Genomic DNA, 24828 nt, shown 5'->3' with positions numbered 1-24828 from the left:
TGCTGAAAATAGCCGATCTACAAGCTCACACGTTGTGAGCTTGTAGATCTGCTATTTTCAGCATGCAACCAATTGTAAAAATGGTTGCATAATACTGGATCTCTTCCTCCCTAACATTTTAGTCTAGTTTTGAATCTGTTGACTAAATTGCCAATACATTTAGTTTTAGTCATCATGGCTTACTTTTCATTTAGTTTCCATTCAGTTTCATTCAGTGACAAAAGGTAGTCGACGAAAAGATGTTGTCTTAGATTTAGTCGACGAAAACAACAGTGTTGAGGAGCAGAGGGACGGGCTGCTGCCTTTATGGAGTAGGAGGGTCATGTACTGTAAACGGGTGTCAAAGTCATACCATTTGTCACACACGTTACCGCAGTGAAATTTGTTCTCCGCATTTGACCCATCTCTTGGATCAATCATTTGATTAGTAGATTTGACCCCCAATCCAACCCTTTGATGCTGAGTGTCAAGCAGGGAGGCACTGGGTCTTTTGGTATGACCCAGGCCGGGGATCGAACCCCCGACCTCCCAGTTTCAGGGCGGACACTCTAACCACAAGGCCACTGAGCTGGTGTAGTGTGGACGACCCGAGGAAGTGCCATCATGTCCACTGTGAAGTCAATCCAATGAGTGGCTCTCCGGGAGCCGCCCGCTCTGAAACGGGACATGGGTACGGACATGCCCTATAGTTTTAACCCCTTTAGACCTGAGGCAGATTCTACAAATGTCTTCTTTTAAAAATAGGTTTTCTGAAAAACCCCATGTTTCATGTGTCAGTCGTTCTCAAACATTCTCATGTCAAGGACCGCCGAAAATATATATAATTGGCCGCCGACCCACATCTGAAAATATGTTGTTCCAGGGACCCCCCCCCCCCCCCCCCCCCCAGAAGCAAAGATTTTAGTTAAAAACTTTCACTCTGAAAGAATATAATCAACGATTTGCGCCACATTTTCACGATTTTTCAAAAATGGCAGACCTACAAGCTACGAGACAATTTGCAATTTAGGCATTTAGCAGACGCTCTTAATCCAGAGCGATTAACATTAAGCAAGAACAATAAAGCATCATAAATCACATAAAAAGCATTTATCATTAAACATGCGTAAGCTAAGAACGTAACAGTGGAATATCTATATAATGAAACTAATGCATATAAACTATACATATATACTATACTATGCTATACATATGTACTATGACGTGCTATGGCTACATACAATGCAATTATAGAGCTGTCTACATGACGTGCTATAAATCGAGCTTGTAGATCTGCTATTTTTCAATAGCTAAAGTATAACATAATGCTTAAAACACCAAAAGGGGTTCCCGCCCAGAATGGATTAAAACAATCACACCCATGTGAAGTGAGGGGCGCTCTAATCATCGTACATCATCATCATGAATGGTGGTCCCTTATTGGCCAAGGGTGGCCACCGACATACCCGGACGATTTTCTAACACACACACACACACACACACACACACACACACACACACACACACACACACACACACACACATATGACGTAAATTCTCCATTCAATGTCAATGGCAATTAATTTCAGATAATGTTCAGACAGAATCTACACTATTTTTATAATTGGTTTCTAGATCTGCTATTGGTATTTCTTTCCCTATTCATTATTGTACGATAAAGTATAATGCACTGTAATAAGGCTATAATTTAGGACGACCGTTGAACCGATTCTACTCTATGGCTCCGAGACATGGACACTTTCAAAGAAACAAGGGAAACGGTTGGATGACACTTACACCCGCCTTCTAATGAGAGCGCAAAATCTGTCTCGGAAGAGCCACCCATCGACTGATCTAATATACGGCAACCTCCCCTGTGTTTCTTCACTGGTCCGATCCAGAAGAACACAGTTATACAGAGCTGACAATGAGGTTATATCTCCCCTTCTTCTCTGGAGTCCTGCCTCAAAGCAGACCAGAGGTAAGAAAACTGTCGTTCCCTGATGTCATCTCGCTAGTAGGGACACCCGGACACATGCATCAGTAAGCAGGAACTGGGAGATGGCAATGAAGGACTGGGAAGTCTGACGTGGCATTGTGAAATCCATGATCTCGACCGCGGGTCGAAGAATGATGATGACGATAATGGTTAATTGTGGACTGGTGGGTGTTTCCACATGCCCTAGTTACTGCGTGACACATGGAGAATGTTGGTGATGCTATCTGCAGCCGAGGACACGGGAGACAAAGAGCTGTACGACACATTCGCGGGAGAACGTTTTGTATTGGGTTCACCTCAGGAGTCCCATTATAACAAAGAGAGACAGTTGTATAAGCTTACTGACTTTCATGTCCTCATTACGTCTGGGTAAGAAATCCACAGATGCGAATGCCATACTGTATATAGGTGAATATTTCAAAACAAATACACAAATCTTACGAGTAAGTATACACAGTATCTATAGTCGGTAAAGTCTGTTAAGATCAGCGTAAAGATAGCGCTATATCAGTTTGGGATAGCAATTTAATCCTATTAAAAAAGAAAACTACCAGGATAAACAAATGGAGTTGGAAATGATTAAACAAAAAAAAAAGAGCAGACAAAGGGTTCTTCTATCTCTGTTCTTTCAACTAAAACATATTGTAAATTACGCGACGGCGAACTTGAGTTGAGATATTCTATTTTTTAAAATTTACTTATGGTTATAGCCCACCGAGCAATAGATGCTGTAAATGAGGGACTTCTTCTGGGCCTGGCTCCAAAGCCGCAATCGATTAGCTTTTAAGTGGCTTTGCAGTTCCCTCTGATCCCTGGTGAGAAATGGATATTGGGATCGATAACGTTCTCAGTGTCTCTGCAGGCGCAATGAGGAGTTTGGAAGTGATTGTTGAGAAATGCGGCCAGTGTGTTGTTAGCGTATGGCCCGGCCTGGGGTGTCCAGTGTCCTCCATATAGCCTCTGGTCTGTGGCTCTCGTGTTGACGCCAGGACACTTTGTCGAGGTGTGAGTCCACCGTATCATATTATAATTCCAGGGTTATTATCGCTACTGTGTTGTTTGTGGACGATAGATGATATACCAACTTCTGGGAATTCTTCCAATGTGGTGGACAATAATAACTAATTAATCTTAAGAGTTGTGAGTTTTTTCTTTCCCGTTTTTCTTTTACTTGTTTAAAGGAGAGTGCCACTAATTTTTTTAACATTGAACTATGTAATTAATTTAACTTAGTCATTAATGTAACTTGTTGTGTGTGTGTGTGACATCACGACAGACCCCATGTATGTTCTTAGACCTCCAGTTCTAGGCCAAAGGGAAGCCAGGGGGGACTTTTTATTATTATTTCCACAACAAAGTTATAGTAATGACATACGGTAGTTCGAAGTTGAAAATGACTGGTATTCCCCTTTTAAGTTCGGATGTTGCAGCTGGACTTCTTGTGGCCTTGGGGAACGTCTCATTTTCACCTAGTTTCTGCTCATAAAGGAATGTTTTTTGTGTGTGTGCGTGCGTGCGTGTGTGTGTGTGTGTGTGTGTGCGTGCGTGTGTGCGCCAGAGATATGAGTTTAACCCATTCTGGGCGGGAACCCCCTTTTGGTGTTTTTAACTAAGCATTATGTTATACTTTAGCTATTGAAAAATAGCAGATCAGCGTAAAATCGTAAAAATGCGGCACAAATCTTTGAATATATTCTTTCAGAAGACTTTTTATTTGTTTTTTAATTTTAGTCGACGTCAAGTCTAAATGGCTGAGCGGTGGAAATCTGTGCCAACATGTAGCCTATACCATGAAAATCTCTTGCATAACATCATCTGTCACTTTTTTCGTGATCAGTGTAGGTCGGGGGCTCACTCTTTCTCTCTCACGCGCATGCAACACAGTCTCAAATGCGCACACACAGTCTGTCCCACGAGGATTCTGCATTGTATGCTAAAATGGGCCATACAAGCACTGTTGTTTGCAGACAGTAACTGTATCCGTGGCACCAGGGGCTCCACACCCAGGAGGAGGTTGCGCAGGTGGAAAAAAACGGACAAGCATTAAAAAAAGCTAGATAAAACAACCTCCCCTGTTGTTGCACTCTCTCAGCCTTTTTTTTCCTCCATACAAGCCAAAACATGGAGGCCGGCATTCAACAACCCCCCCCCCCCCCCCCCCCCCCCCCCCCTCTCTCTCTCTCTCCCCCCGGTGGCTATCTGAGACCAAGGGCTTGGTCATAAAGGAGTCGCGTTCACAATGCCGAGGCTCAGAGTACTGTAAGGCTTCCATTTGGCCCTGCCAGACTGGATTGATTGGCTGACTGCACACTGTGAGCTGCTTTTGGCTGGGCCGGAACAAACCCGTTGGGAGGAGGAGGGGGCTGCAGGCAGTGTGTGGCCCACCTGACTGTGTTTCTTTGTACCGTTATACACTTGGTTGCGCACGGTGTCGCACGACTTAAAATAGCCGATCTACAAGCTCGCGACGTCTCACGCATGCGCTGTGACTGGACTGGCGAGCGATTCAATGTTTTATTAAAGTGCCAAATCGCAAATAGAGGTCCACGTTTTTTATGTGGTCCCGTCCATGTGACGCCATTCATGGCATTCTTGTGTATAGACTCCATCCAGAGCGTTCTCCCGGTGTACTGTGAGGGTCCAAGACCGTCCATGTCTCTGGCCCCATACAGCAGTACTGACTCCACTGTGAGGGTCCATGTCTCGGCCCCATACAACAGTACTGACTCCACTGTGAGGGTCCATGCAGCAGTACTGACTCCACTGTGAGGTTTCCATGTCTCGGCCCCTTACAGCAGCACTGACTCCACTGTGAGGTTTCCATGTCTCGGCCCCTTACAGCAGCACTGACTCCACTGTGAGGTTTCCATGTCTCGGCCCCTTACAGCAGCACTGACTCCACTGTGAGGTTTCCATGTCTCGGCCCCATACAGCAGTACTGACTCCACTGTGAGGGTCCATGTCTCGGCCCCATACAACAGTACTGACTCCACTGTGAGGGTCCATGTCTCGGCCCCATACAACAGTACTGACTCCACTGTGAGGGTCCATACAGCAGTACTGACTCCACTGTGAGGGTCCATGTCTCGGCCCCATACAGCAGTACTGACTCCACTGTGAGGTTTCCATGTCTCGGCCCCTTACAGCAGCACTGACTCCACTGTGAGGTTTCCATGTCTCGGCCCCTTACAGCAGCACTGACTCCACAGTAGCTATACACCAGGGGTTTTCAACTGGTTTTGACCCAGGGACCACCATTCTGACTAGGAGCAGCCTGGGAACCACCACTATTGTGTCGGGTGGGTTCATCGTAGATCTATGATGGACCCACCCGACACAATAGTGGTAGGGCATTCATGCACCATGGGTTAAGATTGTTTTTGTTTTCTCCTTACTTGTTACTCACTAATCACACTATCACAGGCTACATTCATGAGCTGGACAAAAAGTTTTACAAAAGTGTTTTACTTTTTACTGTTTTTTTACTACTTTTTACTAAGCAGGACTCCAAATAATAATCCATTTCAGTCAACAATGAAGACACATTTGACAGTAGGTTTGTTTCTCATGCACCAGGTACAACATGCTTAATGCAGCAATTCAAGGCAACATTCATTTCATTTTTTCATTTTTCATTTTCATTTTCATTTTCATTTCATTTTTTTTATCACTGAAACAAAAAGTGAACAAATTGAGCATCAATAACTTGTATAAAATTACACTTAGTTAGTGTGATTTCTGGGCATGGTGAGCTGCACACAGTCTGTCTAATCTTGGCAAAATGGTGGTGGACAGAGACAGTCTCATATCATTCTCTGGCTCCAGCCTAGCCCTGTACTTATTCTTAAGATAAGCCAGTGTGGAAAACCCACTCTCACAGAGGTAAGTTGTTGCAAAAGGTAACAGACACTTCATTGCTTTTGCAGTAAGCCCTGGGTATTCTGCCTTACAACTCATCCAGAACTTTGCAAGGGGCTCTGTTTTATATGTGTCCCTCTTAACAGAGTCTGTGGACATGTCAATGAGCTGATCCTCTTCTGTGGGAGTCAAGCTTGAGCCCTCTGCTGCTCCATCACTGAATGGGAGCAGGATCCACTTGCTGTCACAGCGCCACTGGTCAGACTCAGCAAAGTACTTTTCAAATTGAGACACAAGCCTCCTCAAATGGTCACTGATTATGCCTTTAACAGTTTCCGTGCCGCGAATGGATTACTCCAGGTTAATGTCGCTGCCATAAAAGACTTACGCGACTTTTGTTTTATGTGTTTAATCCGCCGTAATGTAAACAAAAAAAAGAAAATTCTTTTTCGCCGCTTAGGAAGAGAGGAGGTGCATTTCGTGTTGACAATGAACCGGAAATCGTCACATGCTGTGAGCTGCTAGGGCTTCTGGGAAATTGAGGCCAATGCAAACGCATTGGGTTCAACGCCTCATGGAGGCGGGTCCTGTGCTGCCTCTTCTCGGTGTAGCAAGATGGCGGGTGGTTCGATCGTTCATAACAAACGGGGGGAGCTATTTTCGCTCGATTTTCGCGGATTAAAAGCCCAAATAATTCAGCGTGTGCTCTAAAGGTAATACAACAATCTCGGCAGTGAAGGGGGGTTGATTAAAATGCGGGTTAATCGTAAAAAACAGTCAAACTGTTAATGACACGTATGTCAGACTTGTCAGTAGACTTGTCAGTAGACCAGTGATGGAAACATGGCCACGTTACCATTCTCCACTCGCTGTATCCACCTTTTCATCTTTTTAATGAATCCCTCCAGTTTTTCGTACAGCTGTAAAACATTTGAATCTCTTCCTTGCATGGAGCTGTTCAGGTTGTTGAGCGCAGCAAAAATATCTGTGAGATAAGCCAGTTTAGTTAACCACGCTTTGTTGTTGAATGCAGCAGCCAGTTCGTTGTGGTTATGCTCGGACAAGAAATCATGGATAGCGCTGCGCAGTTCAAACACACGGGTCAGCACAGCACCGCGGGACAGCCAACGCACCTCTGAATGGTACAGGAGAGAAGTGTGCTCGCTCCCTATGCCTTCACAAAGGTTTGAGAACAGACGTGTATTCAATGCCTTTCGTTTGATTAAGTTGACCGTTTTTACAACTGTATCAAACACACTGCTTAGCTCCGGGCTTAGTTCTTTTGAAGCAAGGGACTCGCGATGAATCATACAGTGTGTCCATATTATCCCCGGTGCGGCTTTTCTCGCATGCGCGAGCACACCAGTCAAGGTGCCACTCATGGCTCTGGCCCCATCGCTGCATAATGCCACACACTTTCCGAAGAAAATGTCGTTGTCTTTGAAAAAATCATCAACAGCCTTGAATATTTCTGCACCGGTTGTTCGCCCTGGTAGTGGTTTGCAAAAAAGAAATTCTTCACACATGGCACCTTTGTCCTCGTATCGTACAAATGCCAACAGTTGCGCATCATTTGTAATATCTGTACTTTCATCAATCTGAATTGAGAATGACTCGGCCAATCTAAGTTTCTCAATCAGCTGCTCTTTGACATCATTGGCCATTTCCATGATCCGTCGCCCCACTGTACTGTCTGACAAGGGAATTGTTTTTAATATTTTTGCAGCTTCTTCACTTATCAAGGTTTTATTCATGTCCATAGCAGCAGGTAAAATAAGATCCCCTGCGATCGTGTGGGGCTTTTTACATTGTGCAACTCTAAGTGCCACCTGATATGAAGCTTTTAATGCATTTTCACTTCCTTTTGCAGTCTTTCTTATAGTTGTCTGTTGTCCTTTGAATTTGCGCAGCATCTCTTGAAGATATTCAATAGGCTTGTGCATCAATTCACTGTGACGTGTCTCCATACCGTATGTCGCTGCAGTTTTGACGGCTTCATTGCTTCATTTGAAAGACGCGTTGAGCATATGAAACACAGTGGCAACTCTTCTCCTTTCTCAGTAGAAAACGTAAATCCAAATTTAACATAATCATCACTGTATTTTCTTTTGGCCTTGGTCGCCCTTTTACGGGCCCTTTTACTTTTAACACTTTCATCTGCCTTATCGGTGCTGCTTCCCGCAGGCGCAGGTGCTGCTGCAGCCTGTTGTCCCTCCTCCTCCTCCACTACCACCACTGTCGGAACCGTCTTTTTTATTATTATGAAACGCTCCATGGTGGTTCATTGCAGGCCGACTCAAGGATCAACTTCAGTAGCAAGTTATAAGTTTACCCTCAAGTACAATACCACGGTGTAAATGTGCAAAAATCAATGAATACGTTGTACCCGCGTGTCTGCCAAAACTAATTCAGTGTGTGCCGGATGTTTACATCGTGAGGTGTTTTTTTTGTTGTGTATTTCACACGTTGAGCATAAAGCTCACTTGACTTTTTTAAATGTTAGATTCGACTTAAGTTATTATTATTATTCACAAACAAGTAAAAATAGTGCAAATAAGTTTTATAAATATTTATATTTATATTAAAAAGGTAAAAAAAAAAAGGAAAGAAAAAAAGGCAAAAATACAACTTTTCTGAATGCCTGGCTGCGGACCACCAGCAGTACCTCCGCGGACCACCGGTTGAAAACCCCTGCTATACACAGCCGCCTCTTAAGGTCTTCTCCCATGTCTGATTTCCACACTCTCCTCATCCCATGCAAGGCTTTCCAGGCAAGTGCTCTCCGAACCATCAGGTCCTGTTCAGTTAAGGCAGTCCAGGCCCCCGAGGAGGTACTTGAAGTCCTCGACTCGCTCGAGCACCGTCCCGTCTGCAGTGGCGATGGTTTTGTCCTCTGTGAATGACTGTCATTACCTTTTTTTGTTTTCTTGGCATTGAGCTTGAGGCCGATTTCCCTGCACTCATATACAACATATAGTATAACAATAATGTTATATAGTATATAATAAGAATTTTTAAGCTAATAAAATGGTATAATATTGTAGCAATCCACAGTCGTGCTCCATCCAGGGAGAGGCCCGCTCTGCAATACATTATAAGTGAACCAAGTATAAGTTACCCACTCTTAAACCCTTAAATATGTGTTGCCTAGAGAGGATTGATCCTCTTGTGGTTGAAGTACAGGAAAGCAAGCATGTACAAACCGCAGGTTGCTTATAATGATTGTAATGTATGCGTATATTCATGTTGAAAAAATCCCCAAGGTGGAGCAGTGCAAGTGAGTTTATTCTGTAGTGTTGGAGTGTACACTTTTCATGCATTACTGAGAAACCTGACATTTCTGAGTAGACTGAATGAGTCACAGGACAATAATTATGCTGCTGTGTAACCCCAGCCTCAGTACTGTACTAGGTATTGGTATGCACTGGTATGACTGTTTACTGTAAAAACTGCAGTTTTTTTATGGGACAGGGGTGTTCCTGTTTGTACTGTATGTAGGCCTAGTATTTTACGTTGTCTGTTTTTTGAATGGATCTGAGTCTGAATAAATCAAGTTGATTGATTGGTCAAGATCCATTTTTGGGGACTTGGTAGAATGTCAATTTGGTCTTTTGATTTGCGCCATTTTCCATGTTCTGCTTTATAGCCCATTCTGGGCGGGAACCCCTTTTTGGTGTTTTTAAAGCATTATGTTATGTTATGAAAAATAGCAGATCCACAAGCTCCACAAACTTGTAGGTCTGCTATTTTTGGAAAATCGTGAGAATGTGACGCAAATCTTTGTTAACGTTTTTAACTCAAATCTTTGCTTCTGGGCTATAGGTCCCTGGAACTACATGGTTTCCGATGGGGGGTCAAATATTTTGGGGGTCCTTGACGTGAAACTGTTTGAGAACCACTGACAAAGAAACGTGGGCTTTTCAGATAACCGTCAGAATATAGAAGGCATTTGTAAGAATCGACCTCGGGTCTAAATGGGTTAAATGTTTAAACGGTTCTGCGTGCGCGGTGCCAGGATAGCTAACGGTTGTCCTCACCGGGGGGGCCGCATCGCCGTGGTCTCGCGGAGCGGTTTAACGAGGCAGCTTGAGCCCTTGAGGATGTGACTTGGCAGTCAGTGGAGGTCTTTCATGCCGGGGTCTGCGGAGAATTTGCAATAAATAAATAAAAGGTTTGGCAGGCATATCGTTCGTCCGCTGCGCGCGCAGCCCACCGCTTCCATGTATGACATGCAGTGGTGGAAAGTAACTAAGTACTTTTACTTAAGTAGCCTACTGTACTTGAGTACATTTTTGAGGTATTTGTACTTTACGTGAGCATTTCCAATACTTTTACTTATTTTACTACTTTTACTTGGAAAACATACATTAACCACTTCAACCCTATACATTTCGGCCATTTGAAAATAGCCGATATTGAGAGCTTGTAGATCGGCTATTTTCAATTGATTTTCTAGACATTTCAAATGGCACATTCTGCAATATGAATACTTTTACTTTTAGTACTTTAAGTACATTTTGATGCCGATACTATTGTACTTTTACTCAAGTACATTTTCAATTCCGTACTTTGACTTGTAACGAAGTGGTTCTAAATTGCAGTATTGGTACTTTTACTTTAAGTAAAACAATTGAGTACTTTTTCCACTGCAGGGCTCTCTGAGAATGGAAGATTGATCCAAAACATCCAAAAGAAAAGTGTGTGTGTGTGTGTGTGTGTGTGTGTGTGTGTGTGTGTGTGTGTGTGTGTGTGTGTGTGTGTGTGTGTGTGTGTGTGTGTGTGTGTGTGTGTGTGTGTGTGTGTGTGTGTGTGTGTGTGCGTGTGCGCGCCATGAATGGGGCTGAAAAATGGCGCCCATGAGAAAATCGGAAAAAGGTTGCTCACTCACTTTCATGCTCACGTCTCTCTTGCTTGAGCTTCTTGGATTAAATCCAAAGTCCTTCTTCTCTCCCAGCAGCTTCCATGAACACACAGCATGCCCCAAAGGATTAGGGGTAGTGTGTGTTTGTGTATCTCGCTCCTCAGGTAATTGTATTTGTGCATCTTGTTTGTAGTTACAAGGCTGCAGCCATATCAACTGTGATTACCGGATAAGGAAGCTGTTGTTTACTGCACAATAAGCATGCTAAAACACAATAGGCTCTATGCACAGTATACGACATTTTTGGAAAGAACTTTGGCCTCTTACCTATATTTCCAGTATGGTGTTACCAATTATACTAATGAAGGCTCCGTTTTCCATTCTGGTCAAACAGAGTCAGGGTGCTGCTATCGTGCAATGTTGACTCACTGGAAACACTCTGCTTCACCCAGTGGGGTCTCAAAGTGTCCTTGAGTGGGTTCCAAATGGCCCCCGTATGGTTGTGTAACTGAGAGTGTACAGACTCTCAGAGTTATGGGGGTCAAGTTTAGAGTTTAGAGTTTTATTAGGGTCCCCATTAGCTGGTGCATAGCAGCAGCTAATCTTCCTGGGGTCCACACAGAACATAAAAACATGACATTCGACATGAATGACATTACAGGCCAATGTTAGCATGCTAACATTGGCTTTCAGAGGAAGCTGGGGCCGCAATCTGCATTCAAAGATGTTCCTAGAAGCTTTGTCATTGGTCTAAAGAAAACCCGGGTCGCAATGACTAACCAATCAGGAAGACGTAGACAGGCAAATCGGAAAATCTTTGAATGCAGATTGTGGCCCTTAGATGTGTCACAGAGACTAATTTGTTTTGGGGAGCGTTCTACCCATTGCTGGCTGTCTGAATACCAACAAAGAAAAAAATCATTAAGATGTTGACATATTATTGCTTATAGCGGCTTTAATTAGTGTGTGTGTGTGTGTGTGTGTGTGTGTGTGTGAATTGAGGCAGGTGTATTGTAGTGCCTGTCACAATTAATTTATTACATAAGCGCCTAATTGCAATTATTTTAGATAATCGATACTTATTTTTGCATAATCGTCAGTCGTTTCCATTATGTGACGTGAAGAAAAATGAACCCATTTTGGGCGGGTGTTTTAAGCATTATGTTGTACTTTAGCTATTGAAAAATAGCAGATCTACAAGCTCGTAGCGCGGCAGTCCTGTGCCTAAATTGCAAACAGAAATACAAATTGTAACGTTCCAACGTTGCAAAAGTGAAAAAAACCAGTTGAATCAAATTATTTGTGTGACATTTACTCGTCAACGTAAAAATTGTAACGGTGACAGCCGTAGCAAGGCGGGGGTACATTGGCACATTCTATGGTTGATGCTGTGGCATTCCAGCTATTAATTTCTTCTCTATCGCCCGGTTTGAATACTATAGACCTCAGCCATGTCCTGCTGTGTGGAAAGGAAAGGAAAGGAATGAGAGAGAGAGAGACAGAGAGGCATGTTGGATGGTGTTTCATTGAAGCCATAAGGCAACAGAGGGAATGTCACAGGGAGCCTCACTATGTCTGCCAAGGTTGGAGAAGCTCATCTGCATTTCTTTCCCGGCAAGGCCCTTCCAAATATGTGCTCTCTTCCTCTCTCCTGCTCTCTCTCTCTCTCTCTCTCTCGCACGTACGCACGCACGCACGCACGCTCCCACTGTGCACATTCCTGGAGTCCTTTGTACAGTTGAAGTCAGGATATGAGCTCACCCATGTTCGTCCTATGGGACTTTGACCCTCTCTCCACTTCTCTTTTTCCCCTCCACTTCTCTTTTTCCCCTCCTCTTCTCTCTCTCTCTCTCTCTCTCTCTCTCTCTCTCCTCTTTTGTCTCCTTTTCTCTCTATTATCTGTTCTCTCTCTCTCTCTCTCTCTCTCTCTCTCTCTCTCTCTCTCTGTCTCCTGTCTTTCATCTCATCTCTCCTCTCTCTCCCCTCCTCTCCTCTCAGCCTCTTTCTGGTGTTTCTCAGAAAGTGGATTCTACCAGCAAACAATGATTATGCAGGCCTGTTATTTGGCTGCCCCGTTGCCCTGTTTTCTCTTTTCTCCTCCTTCCATTCATTCCATGTTCTCCCATCAGTACTGGGGGTCAAGTCCCCCCCCTGTCAAACTCCTACAGAATGAACATGACGTCGTCCAGACGAGGAAAAATGAATTCCCCCAGAGCTGTGCTCGGTGCTCCAACCTCTTCCAAGATGTTCCATCAGTCTCTGCCACTATAAAAGGCTGTTTTATGCTTTCATTCTTTTTCGTTTCTTCATTTAGAATTATTATTATAATGTTCTCACAAAATGTAGTCATTATGCCAATTAAGCCATTTTGGGTGGGAACCCCTTTTCGTGTTTTAAACATTGTTATAATTTAGCTATTGAAAAATAGCAGATCTACAAGCTCATAGCGCGCCACTCGGTGGCCCGCTACGAGCTTGTAGGTCTGCTATTTTTGAAACCTCGTGAAAATGTGGCACAAATCTTTATATTATTTCAAAGCCAACGTTTTTGACTCAAATCTTTGCTTCTGGGGTGGTCCCTGGAACAACATATTTTCAGATGGTGGTCAGCAGCCAATTTCATATAATCTTGGGGGTCCTTGACATGAAAACGACTGACATAGAAACATGGGGTTTTTCAGAAAACTGTCGTGATTTGGAAAACATTTGTAGAATCGTTCCCAGGTCTAAATGGGTTAAACCTGCCCACACATTTCTATGCTGCCGCTGCTACAGTATATTGTACCCTATACTGGCTCATCTGCCAGTGAGGAGCCCCCACCGGGAGGACGTAGCGCACCGTCTGTCTGTCGGTCCGTAGCATAATGCGTGTGAAACTGGGGGGGTCCATGAAATTAATATGTTTCGGAATCACTGCTATAGAGCCGTAAAGATCCTCCCTTATCGGGGGTCACTGGCATATGTTTTCAAATGGGGGGTCCGTGGCCTAATAAATGTTGATTTGGGGGTCCTTGACACGAAGAAGTTTGGGAACCACTGATTTAGTCGACTAAAATGTATTTTGGCGTGGCCTTGATGCCGTCGACGTAATGACTGTTTTTACACTTGCTGAAAATAGCCGATTTTAGGCTATTTTCTGCATGCAAACCAAGTGTAAAATGACTCTCTTGTCCACTAGTCCCTTCCTAATATTTTAGCCTAGTTTTTATTTGTTGACGAAATTGCCCATATATTTAGTCTTAGTTTTAGTCAGTGGAAAAAGGTAGTCGACGGACATTTTTCGTCTTAGTTTTAGTCGACAAAATCAACACTGACACACACACACACACAGTTCTCCCTCACCCAAACACAGCCAATGTTGTTTGTATTTGTATATAGACACCCGGGGCCAAGCCAAATGCGGTGGATTCAGAGCCTTAAGACTCTGCGGTTGGTGCTGCTGCCTTGAGCGCCTGTTATACACTTTACGGCGTAGACACAGATCTACAAGCTCGCAAGCCACATTTTACCATGGAGCCGTGGACATTTTCGGCTGTCTCCCAGCTTCTTTTCCGTTTTTTTATTTTTTAGACAGCTGGTGGGATGGAAATCAAGCTCCACAGGAGAGCGTTTCCGGGAATCTGTCCGTGGCGGCAGTCAGCCGCGGGGGGTGTAGAGCTTTTTCTCCATCCACCAGCTGTCTTAAAAACTCTGAAATGACGTAAAAAACACAGCTTCTTCTGTCCGCGGCTGTCTGCTCAGGTCTGGAAACACCAAGACCAACGGCCATTTTCGTGCACGCAACAAAGTATTAACAGGGGTCAGGCTTTTAATTTATATACTTGGTTTGCGTGAGTGATGTCATGCACCGAAAATAGCAGCAGAACTTTTGTAGCCTTTCCTTTCCGTGATAACGCTTTGTTATGTTATGTTCACAATAACATCTTTCTGTCATGTATTTCTATTGATCCCAAATGATTCCTATATTGAGTGAACAAAATGGACACGCTCTAGACCAGGATGTTTTGAAACCTGTTCGGAGCTCCCATACGTGTGAAGACTCTAAAACAGTCTACCCTCTCTTCTTCCCACCCAGGTCTTTAAGGGTGAATTTCAGCTCCCTGAATTTCTAAGAGAAATGTCACAGGTACGGTAACCTATCTCTGCCTGTTGTTCTGACGTCCCCCTCTTCTAAATTCAGCGCCTTCTGGCTGTTTTTTCTTTTTTTTAAATCATTTAGTTGACCCATCTCTTCCACAATGATGATCATCTGCTCTGTGTGTGTGTGTGTGTGTATGTGTGTGTGTGTGTGTGTGTGTGTGTGTGTGTGTGTGAGGGTGTGTGTGTGTGTGTGTGTGTGACTGACTGTGTGACTGTGTGTGCGTGTGAAGTTGTGCTGCCTTTTGCTTCCGTCGCGGTCTACAGCAGTGTCTTGTTCGCGCCTGGTCTGCGTTTTTTTGCCATTCACCTTCATGTTCATGCTTTGTTTGAACTGGTGTTGCAGTACATGTAGCTTTACTCTTTACTTTCCTAGATGCCATGTTTTGTTTCACAATTCAGAAATGGTTCAGGTGGAATGAAAAAATAAAAATAACTTCATGTTTTACATTTAGTATTTATGTAGCCTATTAGGATATTTAAAATTGTATATTATTATGAAATAATAAAAGAAGCACATGTAGTGGTCACCAATCACAAAGCCACACTTTTTTGTATGCATCAATTCAAACGTTTGAACCTTTTCTGTTAAATAGAGCACCGCCGCCCTCTTCAGGTAGTGAGGAGTATATGCAGGGATGTCATGCTTTTTGTTCTTTTTGGTCGATGGCTTCATGTTGCAAAATGATTGTGTGTCGGAGAGCGACATGTTTCAGTGCTTTATTCTTCTGTCATGCAACGTTGTCGACTGAATGAGGGAGTAGAATAAAGTGTGAGTTTGTGACCCTCCTGCAATAAACATATTTTCTCAGTGATGTCTCAACTAGGCGTAATCAAGCTGAAGCTTATTCGGCCCTAACGAGCAGTGATTTCTTTTCACTGACAAAAACAAAATGAAAACGGAGCTCTGATGACTCCAACTATGACTAAATGCACTGACAATTTTGTCAACAAAGATTATCAGGGAGGGACTACCGGAGAAGAGTTTGGTTGCGCTCGGGTTTTACGCTCTGATGGTATAGATGATAGCAGATCTACAAGCTCACGAGGCAACGGTGTTGTGAGCTTGTAAATCTGCAAACTGTAGATTATTAGTCGGCTAAACTCATATATTTAGTCAACTAAAACTAGACTAAACCCACAACTTTTCAGATGACTGAAATACGACTAAAACTAAAGGGAGTGTTATTCAAAAGACTTTGACTAAAAATGTCTGTCAAAATCAAACCGCGATACCCATCTGTTGCCTCGTTCCGACTTCATTTATGCTTTTATACGCATGCACGGTGCATTCCACTCGACGAAAACCTATTTTCAACTGAACCCATTCAGGACGGGAGCCCGTTTTGGTGTTTTAAGCATTGTTATAGTTTAGCTGTTGAAAAATAGCAGATCTACAAGCTCGTAGCGCGGCAAAAATCGTGAAAATGTGGCGCAAATCCTTGAATATATTTTCTGTCAGAGGCAACGTTTTTAACTCAAATCTTTGCCTCTCGGGGGCTCCCTGGAACTACATATTTTCAGATGGGGGGGGGGGGGGGGGGGGCTAAACCCATTTTGGGCGGGAACCCCTTTTGGTGTTATGTTATGCTTTTAGCTATTGGAAAATAGCAGATCTACAAGCTCGTAGCACGCTACGAGCGCGCTACGAGCTTGTAGATCTGCTATTTTTGAAGACTCGTGAAAAGTGACATGAAAGTGTTTGAGAACGACTGGCTGATGGAAAAACATAGCTTTTTCAGAAAACTGTCAGGATGTAGAAGACATTTTTTAGAATCTGATCTCAGGTCAAATTGGGTTAAAATAACTCGTGTTCATTTGAAAGTACATAAAATCATTGTTGTGGAGCAACCCTTGTCGTAAAGGGTTGTGTGACAAACGGCACGCACCTCTGCTTATTTGTGACATCACTGCAGCGCCTATTTTTACTCTGGAGTGCAGGTTGCTCTGTTATATGCGTCTCTATGTGAGGGATATAAATTGTGTGTGCTTTTTTTTTCTACCTTCTGTTCCTTCTAGCAGCTCTTATTCCGGGTACTTGTCATCCTTTTTCGAATGACATTCAAACTTCTCTGTTGTCCTTTTTCTCTGCAGATCCAGAACAAGTCTCCAGAGAAGCCCAATCCAAGTTAGGACGTGGGGTTATTGATTAGCACCACGACACACACACACGCAGGTACAGCAGGGCAGGGCACGCACGCACTCACGCACGCACACACCAAAAATACACAGGGAAGACCTATTTGAATATTATAACCACACCCCCACCTGGGGGTCTATTAGAGTAATATAAAGTCCAAAGACACATACGAAACTGGGAAAAGTACAAAAATGTGGCACTCTATCTTTAACCTTCAAATAATTTAGAAAACTATTTTCAGAAACCCCTTAGGATTTAGAAGACATTTAATGTCTTCTAAATCCTGAAAAACGTATTTTGCTATATCAGCGGTTCGTGAACTTGTTGCTGCCGATCCCCACCTCAAAATATTTTTTTACAGTGACCCCCAGAAACAAAGATTTGAGTAAAATAAATGTGCACCTTAAAAACATTACACAAATTTCCACGATTTGTTTTCTTCAAAACAAGCTCATAGCATGCACAGAATGAGGATGTATCTATACTATTTTTGAATGGCCGAAGAAGAATGAAATAATACTTTAACTTTACCTAAAATAAAAAAAATGAACACACACATAACTAAATAATTTTAAGTGCAATGGCAGGGATTTTAAAGTTTGAATGTGAGAATAAAAAAAAGAGACTTCAGCAGCAGACTTATATTTTCTGTATCAACCACCATTCATCAGTCAGACTTTAATAATACTGAACGTGTTGCTCTGTAGTTGTTTGACATCCCGTCTATTTTGGAAATAAATCTTAAACGGTCTTGCTATTATTTGAATTGAAATCCTGAATATTCTTTTTTGCTATTTTTCAATTGGAATCCTGAAGAGCAACATTTTTTATTTAATTTCAATTTAATTACAGTTATGTTAACTTTATAAACTAAATACAAATACATTGAACAAAAAGACAACATTTTAGCTTCTAATTTAGACTCTGTATTCTGATATTAACCGGTCCTTGACATGAGAATGTTTGAGAAACATGGGGTTTTTCAGAAAACTTATTTTTAAAAGAAGACATTTGTAGAAACTGCCTCAGGTCTAAACGGGCATGTCCGTTGGTGTTTTAAGCATTATGTTATACTTGGAAAATAGCAGATCTACAAGCTATTTTTTGTTAACGTGGCCACCAGTTGCTCTATGTATGTTCTAGTCGCAGTGCTTCCCAAACTGTGGTGCGTGGCATGAAAAGGCTAATGGTGGTGCTATGGTTTTATTTTAAATATACTAACATATTATGCCAATATATGGCAAGTATATGCAGAATATAACCTAGGCTCAGCTGCATACATATGCCATATTCAGGTTCATATAATAATATATTAACCTGTAGGGCATTAAGCAACTAGTCGACTAGTTTACTAGTCAACCTTGTTGGTACTAGTTGACTAGTTGATAAGAAAAAAAAGTTTTTTTTTTTTTTTTTTTTTTCCCGATTTTGTAGGCCTCAAGATCAGGTAGATTATAGTTACAGTCACCAATGTACACAGTTTTTAAATGTACAAATATTTATTTCCCAATTATTTGATATTTTATTTAGGTAGTTAAACAACTAGTCGACTAGTAAACTAGGCAACTGATCAACTAGTAAAAATGACTAGAAGTGAATGCCCTATATGGCACATATATGGAACATATGTGCATAAATGTGGATACATATATAGGAAATATTATGTCTATACAATTATACATATAGCTTATGCAATTAGTATTTCCATGTGGGGGTGTGTGTCAGCTATAGGCCGGGAGGTAACAGGGGGTGCACGGCCCAAAAGGTTTGAGAAACGCTGTTCTAGTGTACAGTATTTATGCTTTACTAGTAACAGTATTCTGTTACTAGTAACAGTATGGTTATAATTTGAAACTACCTTGAGCCACTGTCCCTGTGACTAGCTGAATGGTCTCGATCAGGCTATATTTCATAGTAACAAATAACAATTCATAGCAAAGAAGTATTCCCTCATTCCATTATACAACCAGTCTCGTATTTTGGAGTTTTGAAACTATTGGAATTGAAGACAATCGCATCTAAAAAGAAAAAAGTAAATAAAAAGAAAAAGAAATCACACCTGTGCGAAATGAGCGGTGGAACTATTACAGTAATTGTTCTGCTGTACTGAACTCCTGTACAGACAGACACTCGTGCTGGAAAAAAAGACTGGTGTTACACTCAAAACTCAGCTTCCCATCATGCACCTGTGCACAGTGTGAAGCTCTACAGCGCCACTTTCTCACTCCGTTGGTACTCTAAAACATAGGGACAGACAGACACACACACACACACAGCTACATGTTGGAGACGGTGTGCCCACCGCTCAACAATGTGTTGAGGTGCTTTACAGTATATATATCTGCTGTTTTTTTTGTTTTTTTTTAATGACAGCAGTTCACTTTGTGTCGTTTCAGAACATGACAGCGGTGCAGAGGAGCAGAAACGGCGAAGCTGTTCGACATATTTGTGCCCTCGGTCGGTCGGTGCATCTTTGTTGACACTTTTAACACCACCCCTGGACAATTTACACACAAATGTAACCCCCCCTACCTCCCCTCCCCCCACCCTCTGCTGTGGGCACCCACCACTCGGTCTTAAAGGTCACTTCAGACGGAAAGCGACTGACCTTAGAGACGGTATACATTAATAGAGAGACGGCACCCGGAGGAAAAACCCTGAGAGCAGAAATGGACATAGTGGCCGAATTTGGTATTGCAGCTTGGGGGGGGGGGGCAGCGCTGGTCCGTTGACTTATCATTGCGCGACGTTCATGATGATGACATGTGAAAGTTGTTTCATACCTTGAACGTCAACGGCACAGCGCGTTCACGATTTGGGTCCAATCCATCCCCAGAATGCACTCTGTTCCTACCCGGAAGGAGGAGTGAAGTCGCCTCATGCGCTTAAAACCCATTCTGGGCGGGAACCCCTTTTGGTGTTTTAAGCATTATGTTATACTTTAGCTATTGAAAAATAGCAGATCTACAAGCTCGTAGCTCGAGCTTGTAAAAATGTGGCACAAATCTTTGAATATGTATTCTTTCAGAGCGAAAGTTTTTCTTATTTCGACGTCGGGCCTAAATGGGTTAATTGCAAGTGGATGGTTGGAGAAATCCGGTGCCGTCTCTATTAACCCATTTTGGGCCGGGAACCCCTTTTTGGTGTTACATACATTATGTTGTAATTTAGCTATTGAAAAATACCAGATCTACAAGCTCATAGCGCGCTATGAACTTGTAGGTCTGCTATTTTTGGGAAAAAAACGTTAAAATAATGATTTCGAAAAGAGAAAAAAATCCCCCGACGTCAGGCCTGAATGGGTTAATAATATATACTCTTAAGCGACCGACACGCCGTGGTAATTCATCTTCAGTGAGAGGCGGACGGGCGGGCGAGCGCAGAAACTGTCGCGCACACACCTGCGGGCCCAACGCGGCGCCCCGCCCCCTTCATGTGCAAGACGAGTCGCTGATCCAGGGTCAGCGGGGGAAGACCCGCCGCGTCACTCGTTTTTCCACGTCTGAAACTTTTTCTGCCTTCAGTGTTGTACTGTAAAAAGAGATGTCTGGTCACCGTAGTGACCAGAGAATGTCATTGATTCGTTTTTTTATTTTATTATTATTATTTTTTTTTTTCATGTCACGTTATGTTGATTCTGGATTTTTGTAGAAAAATGTTTCCTGGCTATATGGTGTATATACGTATATATACACACACTGTATATGTATATATATATATATATAACAAACCTGTGATTCTGTTGTAAGGAACTGCAGTGAGCTTGAAAAGGAAAGAGTTAAGTATTTATGGATGAAAAGTTAGCTTTTTTAAAAGATGCAATATCTATTTTAATGTTTAATTTTTTTTCATGCCTTTGTATCGTGCAATCTCATGGGTACCGATGTACAAAATCACAGTTTTTGAGTATTGGTGATTAAATGATGGCTTTTTTTTAAAGACCTATTGCAAGATTTCCTTTTTTAATGTCTCATGGTATGCATTAATCATACTTTAACATCATACTGTGACGCGTTTGTTTGCTTCTACTGCAGCGGTGAAACATGATGGGTTAGTGGTGGCTGACAAGGCAGTATTCATGTCTTATGAAAACATACTTACTTTATAATTAGCCCTTCACTAAATCCCACCCCAAAAAAACGATTTGTCCAATGCCAATCCAAATAGTTTAGCAACGGTTGCTATGCAGGTCAAGCTTTCTTCGCTGCTAACGTGCCCATTGGGACAAGGATGGGTTGGGGAGGTACTTAGTGAAGGGTCTGCATTCTGGGGGTCCTTGACGTGAAAAAAAGTTTAGCACCTCTGACATAGGTTTTTCAGAAAACTTTTAGGATTTAGAACACACTTCTTTTCTTTTTTTTATATTTTGTTTTTATCCCACGATTTTGTAACCCATTTTTCACCCCTGTGTCAATCATCTAATGTGATCCTGGGCTCTACACACCCTCCACCAACCTAGTCCCCATATACAGGTAGGTGTGCTGCTGCCCCGTGGGAGGTTAGGGTGAGGGTTTGAGATATCGGACCAATGACATGTCTGGCTTCAAGCACGAGAGAGAGGTGGAAGCAAACGCAAGGTGGATGTCGTCACAACAGGAAGAGGAGTGAGGACACATATGCTCCCAAAACCATCTATTGAACAAAACATTACAAAATAAAAGTGTCAATAAATAATACGTGAGGGATCTTTGGTGGAATGCATTCATTTCACTTGTATATCTTATATATATACCTGCTACATCATTTTGACTAAAACCTGTCAGCTCAATAAAATGTTGTCCTTATTTGTCATTTAACTTTTATTTAACATCGTTGGTGTTGGCGTTGGTTAAAACTGGACAGTTGTGTGTTGTGTAACTTTAGAGAGATCATGACATGATGGCAGGGAAATTGCATAAGCGTGTGTGTGTGTGTGTGTGTGTGTGTGTGTGTGTGTGTGTGCGTGCGTGCGTGTGTGTGTGTGAGCGTGTGTGTGTGTGTGTGTGCATACAGTGTGAGCTGTCAAAATAACAGCGGCGCTGTCATCGTTTAGGGAAGTGAAGATAGTGTATATATATAGGAACTGTGAAGAGGTCAAAAACCTGCAGGAAACGGTTAATAATGGCTGTAGCGAGGCATTCTGAAAACATCGAGGTCCAAGACGATCCAGACTACGAGAATGACACCACCGTCACTACAAGAAGAACTACCGAAGGAGGACATTATGAGAGTCTTGATCTGAAGATGATGGGCGACGCCGTCTATGGAGATCTACGCACCAAGAAGAAGAAGTCTGGTAAGAGATATTACTAAGACTAAAAATCACCAATACAAACACGTTTAACCCATTCTGACCTGAGATCAGATTCACACGAGGTTTCCACTGGACACACACTGGTCTGATTAACCCATTCTGACCTGAGATCAGATTCTAAAAATGTCAGTCGTTCTTGGATTTAAAACAAAATAGCAGACCTACAAGCTCGTAGCGCGCCACTCGGTGGCGCGCTATGAGCTTGTAGATCTGCTATTTTTGAAAAATTCCAAGAACCTGCTTTAATTACTTCATGACTAGTATTAAATGACCAGTACTTAATGCCTAGTATTAAAATGTTATCTTTCTGTGTCCAATAGTTATGTTAACAGTTCATAAAGTTATAACTATAAATGCTTTTGAAATTAAATAAAAGTAACTTTTCAGGATTCCAATTCAAAAATAGCAAAATATTATTCAGGTTTTCAATTCAAATATAGCAAAAATAGCCGATCTACAAGCTCAAAACGCGTCGCAGCGCGACGCGTTTTGAGCTTGTAGATCGGCTATTTTTGCTACGACAGTAATTATGCACTGTGGCACCTCTGGAATGAGTGTGGAAATATATTGGCCCTCTGCATCGTCAAAGTTGCCCAGCCCTGCCCTAACGGCTACCCTAACCCTAACCGATAACCCTAAGGGCTACCCTAACCCTAACCGATAACCCTAAGGGCTACCCTAACCCTAACCGATAACCCTAAGGGCTACCCTAACCCTAACCGATAACCCTAAGGGCTACCCTAACCGATAACCCTAAGGGCTACCCTAACCCTAGTGGACTGTAGGACATAATCAGGGCTGCACATAAGTGGTGCGCAGGTGCGCATGCGCGGTAAAAATTAAAAATGCGCTGTCAATCAAGCGCTGGGAAGCGCTTCTGCGTACCAACAGCTGGGGCCGCCCAGAATGATTATTATGGCCAGAATACTAGAAAATGTTGTGGCGAGAGCATTTCCCACCGACTGCCACTCAAAGTGGCTACTGGCCCAATCACAGCGCGTCCTTACTCAAAAGGGGGAGGATCCATGCTGCTTTCTGCTAGGAGCCTGGGAGGAGGCGGAGGGCGGTTGACAGGAAAACCTTACACAAATAGTTTCGTCTTCTCTTCTCCGTTTCAGATAGAAAACTACTGTAGTCCCCGGTGTAAAAGGTCATGCTTTGGATGCTTTGCACTCTTCCCATTTGCCGCTGTGCTTGTGTTTGTTTTCCGGCTGTTGGAGCAGCATGGTTGCTCGTGTGCGATGCCGTCTCAAAACCCGAATCCGAGGCAGAAACCATATTAGCGTCTCTCACAGCCTAGGCACCGGCCACCGACTTTTTACGGGTACTAAGGTTTTAGTTCCGACATAGTGGAGTGGGAAGAGTTTAAAGCATTGCGGACTGGCAGTGCTGCTGCCCAACATGAACACCGTGTCTCGACATACTGTGCCTTATTATCGTAAAGTCGGGTAGTGTACACTGTTTATTTTTTCACCGAGGAGCCATGTGTTTCTGACTGTCTGACTACGTACGTCGCCTCATCTAAAAACAAAAGGGAACTAGGGAAGCCTGATGTATGCTTCGCCGTACGATGTGTCGCATGTTAAAAAAAATAGCTGATCTGCAAGCTCACAACGTGTCGCAACACGTTGTGAGCTAGTAGATTGGTTATTTAAATACAAAATAATAAAAAATCTAAATATTGCTTTGATGCTCATATCATATTATCCTTAGGAAGTATTAAGTTGTTAACTTGTTTTTATTATAATATGCATTCCATAGGGCTGGACCACACATGGACCTAGATTTTAGCAAATTTATATATTTTTAATAATGGGATGAATCTACAACAAGAGTTTCTAGGGCTAAATCTAGAGTTGCAATACCCTCCATTGACTCCCCACTCATCCAATAAATATTGTTTTGCTATAAGTTATTCATCCCTCTTTTATCCATCCGGCGAGACGGGTCGCCGCATTTTAGGAGCACCAAGCAACTCCTCCAGGTGCTCTTCTGAGTACTAGACCAAAAAAGTTGTGTGCAGCCCTGGACATAATGTTATAGTTGTTTTTAAATCCTCAAAAATGATGAAAAACGGCGTGCTATAGTATGCCGTACGGTATGGGCTATAGCCCATGGTCAAAAATGGGATAAAAAACGTCTAAAAATAGACGTCTAAAACACGTCTATTTTTAGACGTGTTTTAGACGTGTTTTTTGACGTTTTTATCCCATTTTTAGACGCTCGTCTAATAGCCCATACCGTACGGCATACTATAGCACGCCGTTTTTCATCATTTTTGAGGATTTAAAAAAAATGAAAAAGAAAAAAACCGATGGGTTATAGCCCATCGTTTTTTGATTTTTTGAATTTTTTTTAAATCCTCAAAAATTATGAAAAACGGCGTGCTATAGTATGCCGTACGGTATGGGCTATAGCCCATGGTCAAAAATGGGATAAAACACGTCTATTTTTAGACGTGTTTTAGACGTCTATTTTCTGACGTTTTTATCCCATTTTTAGACGCTCGTCTAATAGCCCATACCGTACGGCATACTATAGCACGCCGTTTTTCATCATTTT

General features: G+C 42.6%; 1 protein-coding gene across 2 annotated transcripts in view; it reads left to right on the top strand.

Moving 5' to 3' along the window:
• tpst1 (tyrosylprotein sulfotransferase 1) overlaps nucleotides 1–20915 on the top strand; it is a 62669-nt gene extending 41754 nt beyond the window's left edge. Inside the window, exons 3-5 of one of the 2 annotated variants that reach the window (XM_083773542.1) lie at nucleotides 14772–14822; nucleotides 16928–17009; nucleotides 19370–20915. In XM_083773542.1, coding sequence (XP_083629668.1) covers nucleotides 14772–14822; nucleotides 16928–16966 — 90 coding nt within the window. In that variant the 3' untranslated portion in view covers nucleotides 16967–17009; nucleotides 19370–20915. The remainder of the gene's footprint in view (nucleotides 1–14771; nucleotides 14823–16927; nucleotides 17010–19369) is intronic. The other variant, XM_083773543.1, reaches the window with a different exon arrangement.
• Nucleotides 20916–24828: the final 3913 nt, after the last annotated feature.

The sequence above is a fragment of the Protomyctophum parallelum genome (assembly GCF_964188405.1).
Source record: "Protomyctophum parallelum genome assembly, chromosome: 9".
NCBI lineage: Eukaryota > Metazoa > Chordata > Actinopteri > Myctophiformes > Myctophidae > Protomyctophum > Protomyctophum parallelum.
The sequence above is the reverse complement of the archived record's forward strand: the minus strand, read 5'-3'. Positions and strand labels throughout refer to the sequence as shown.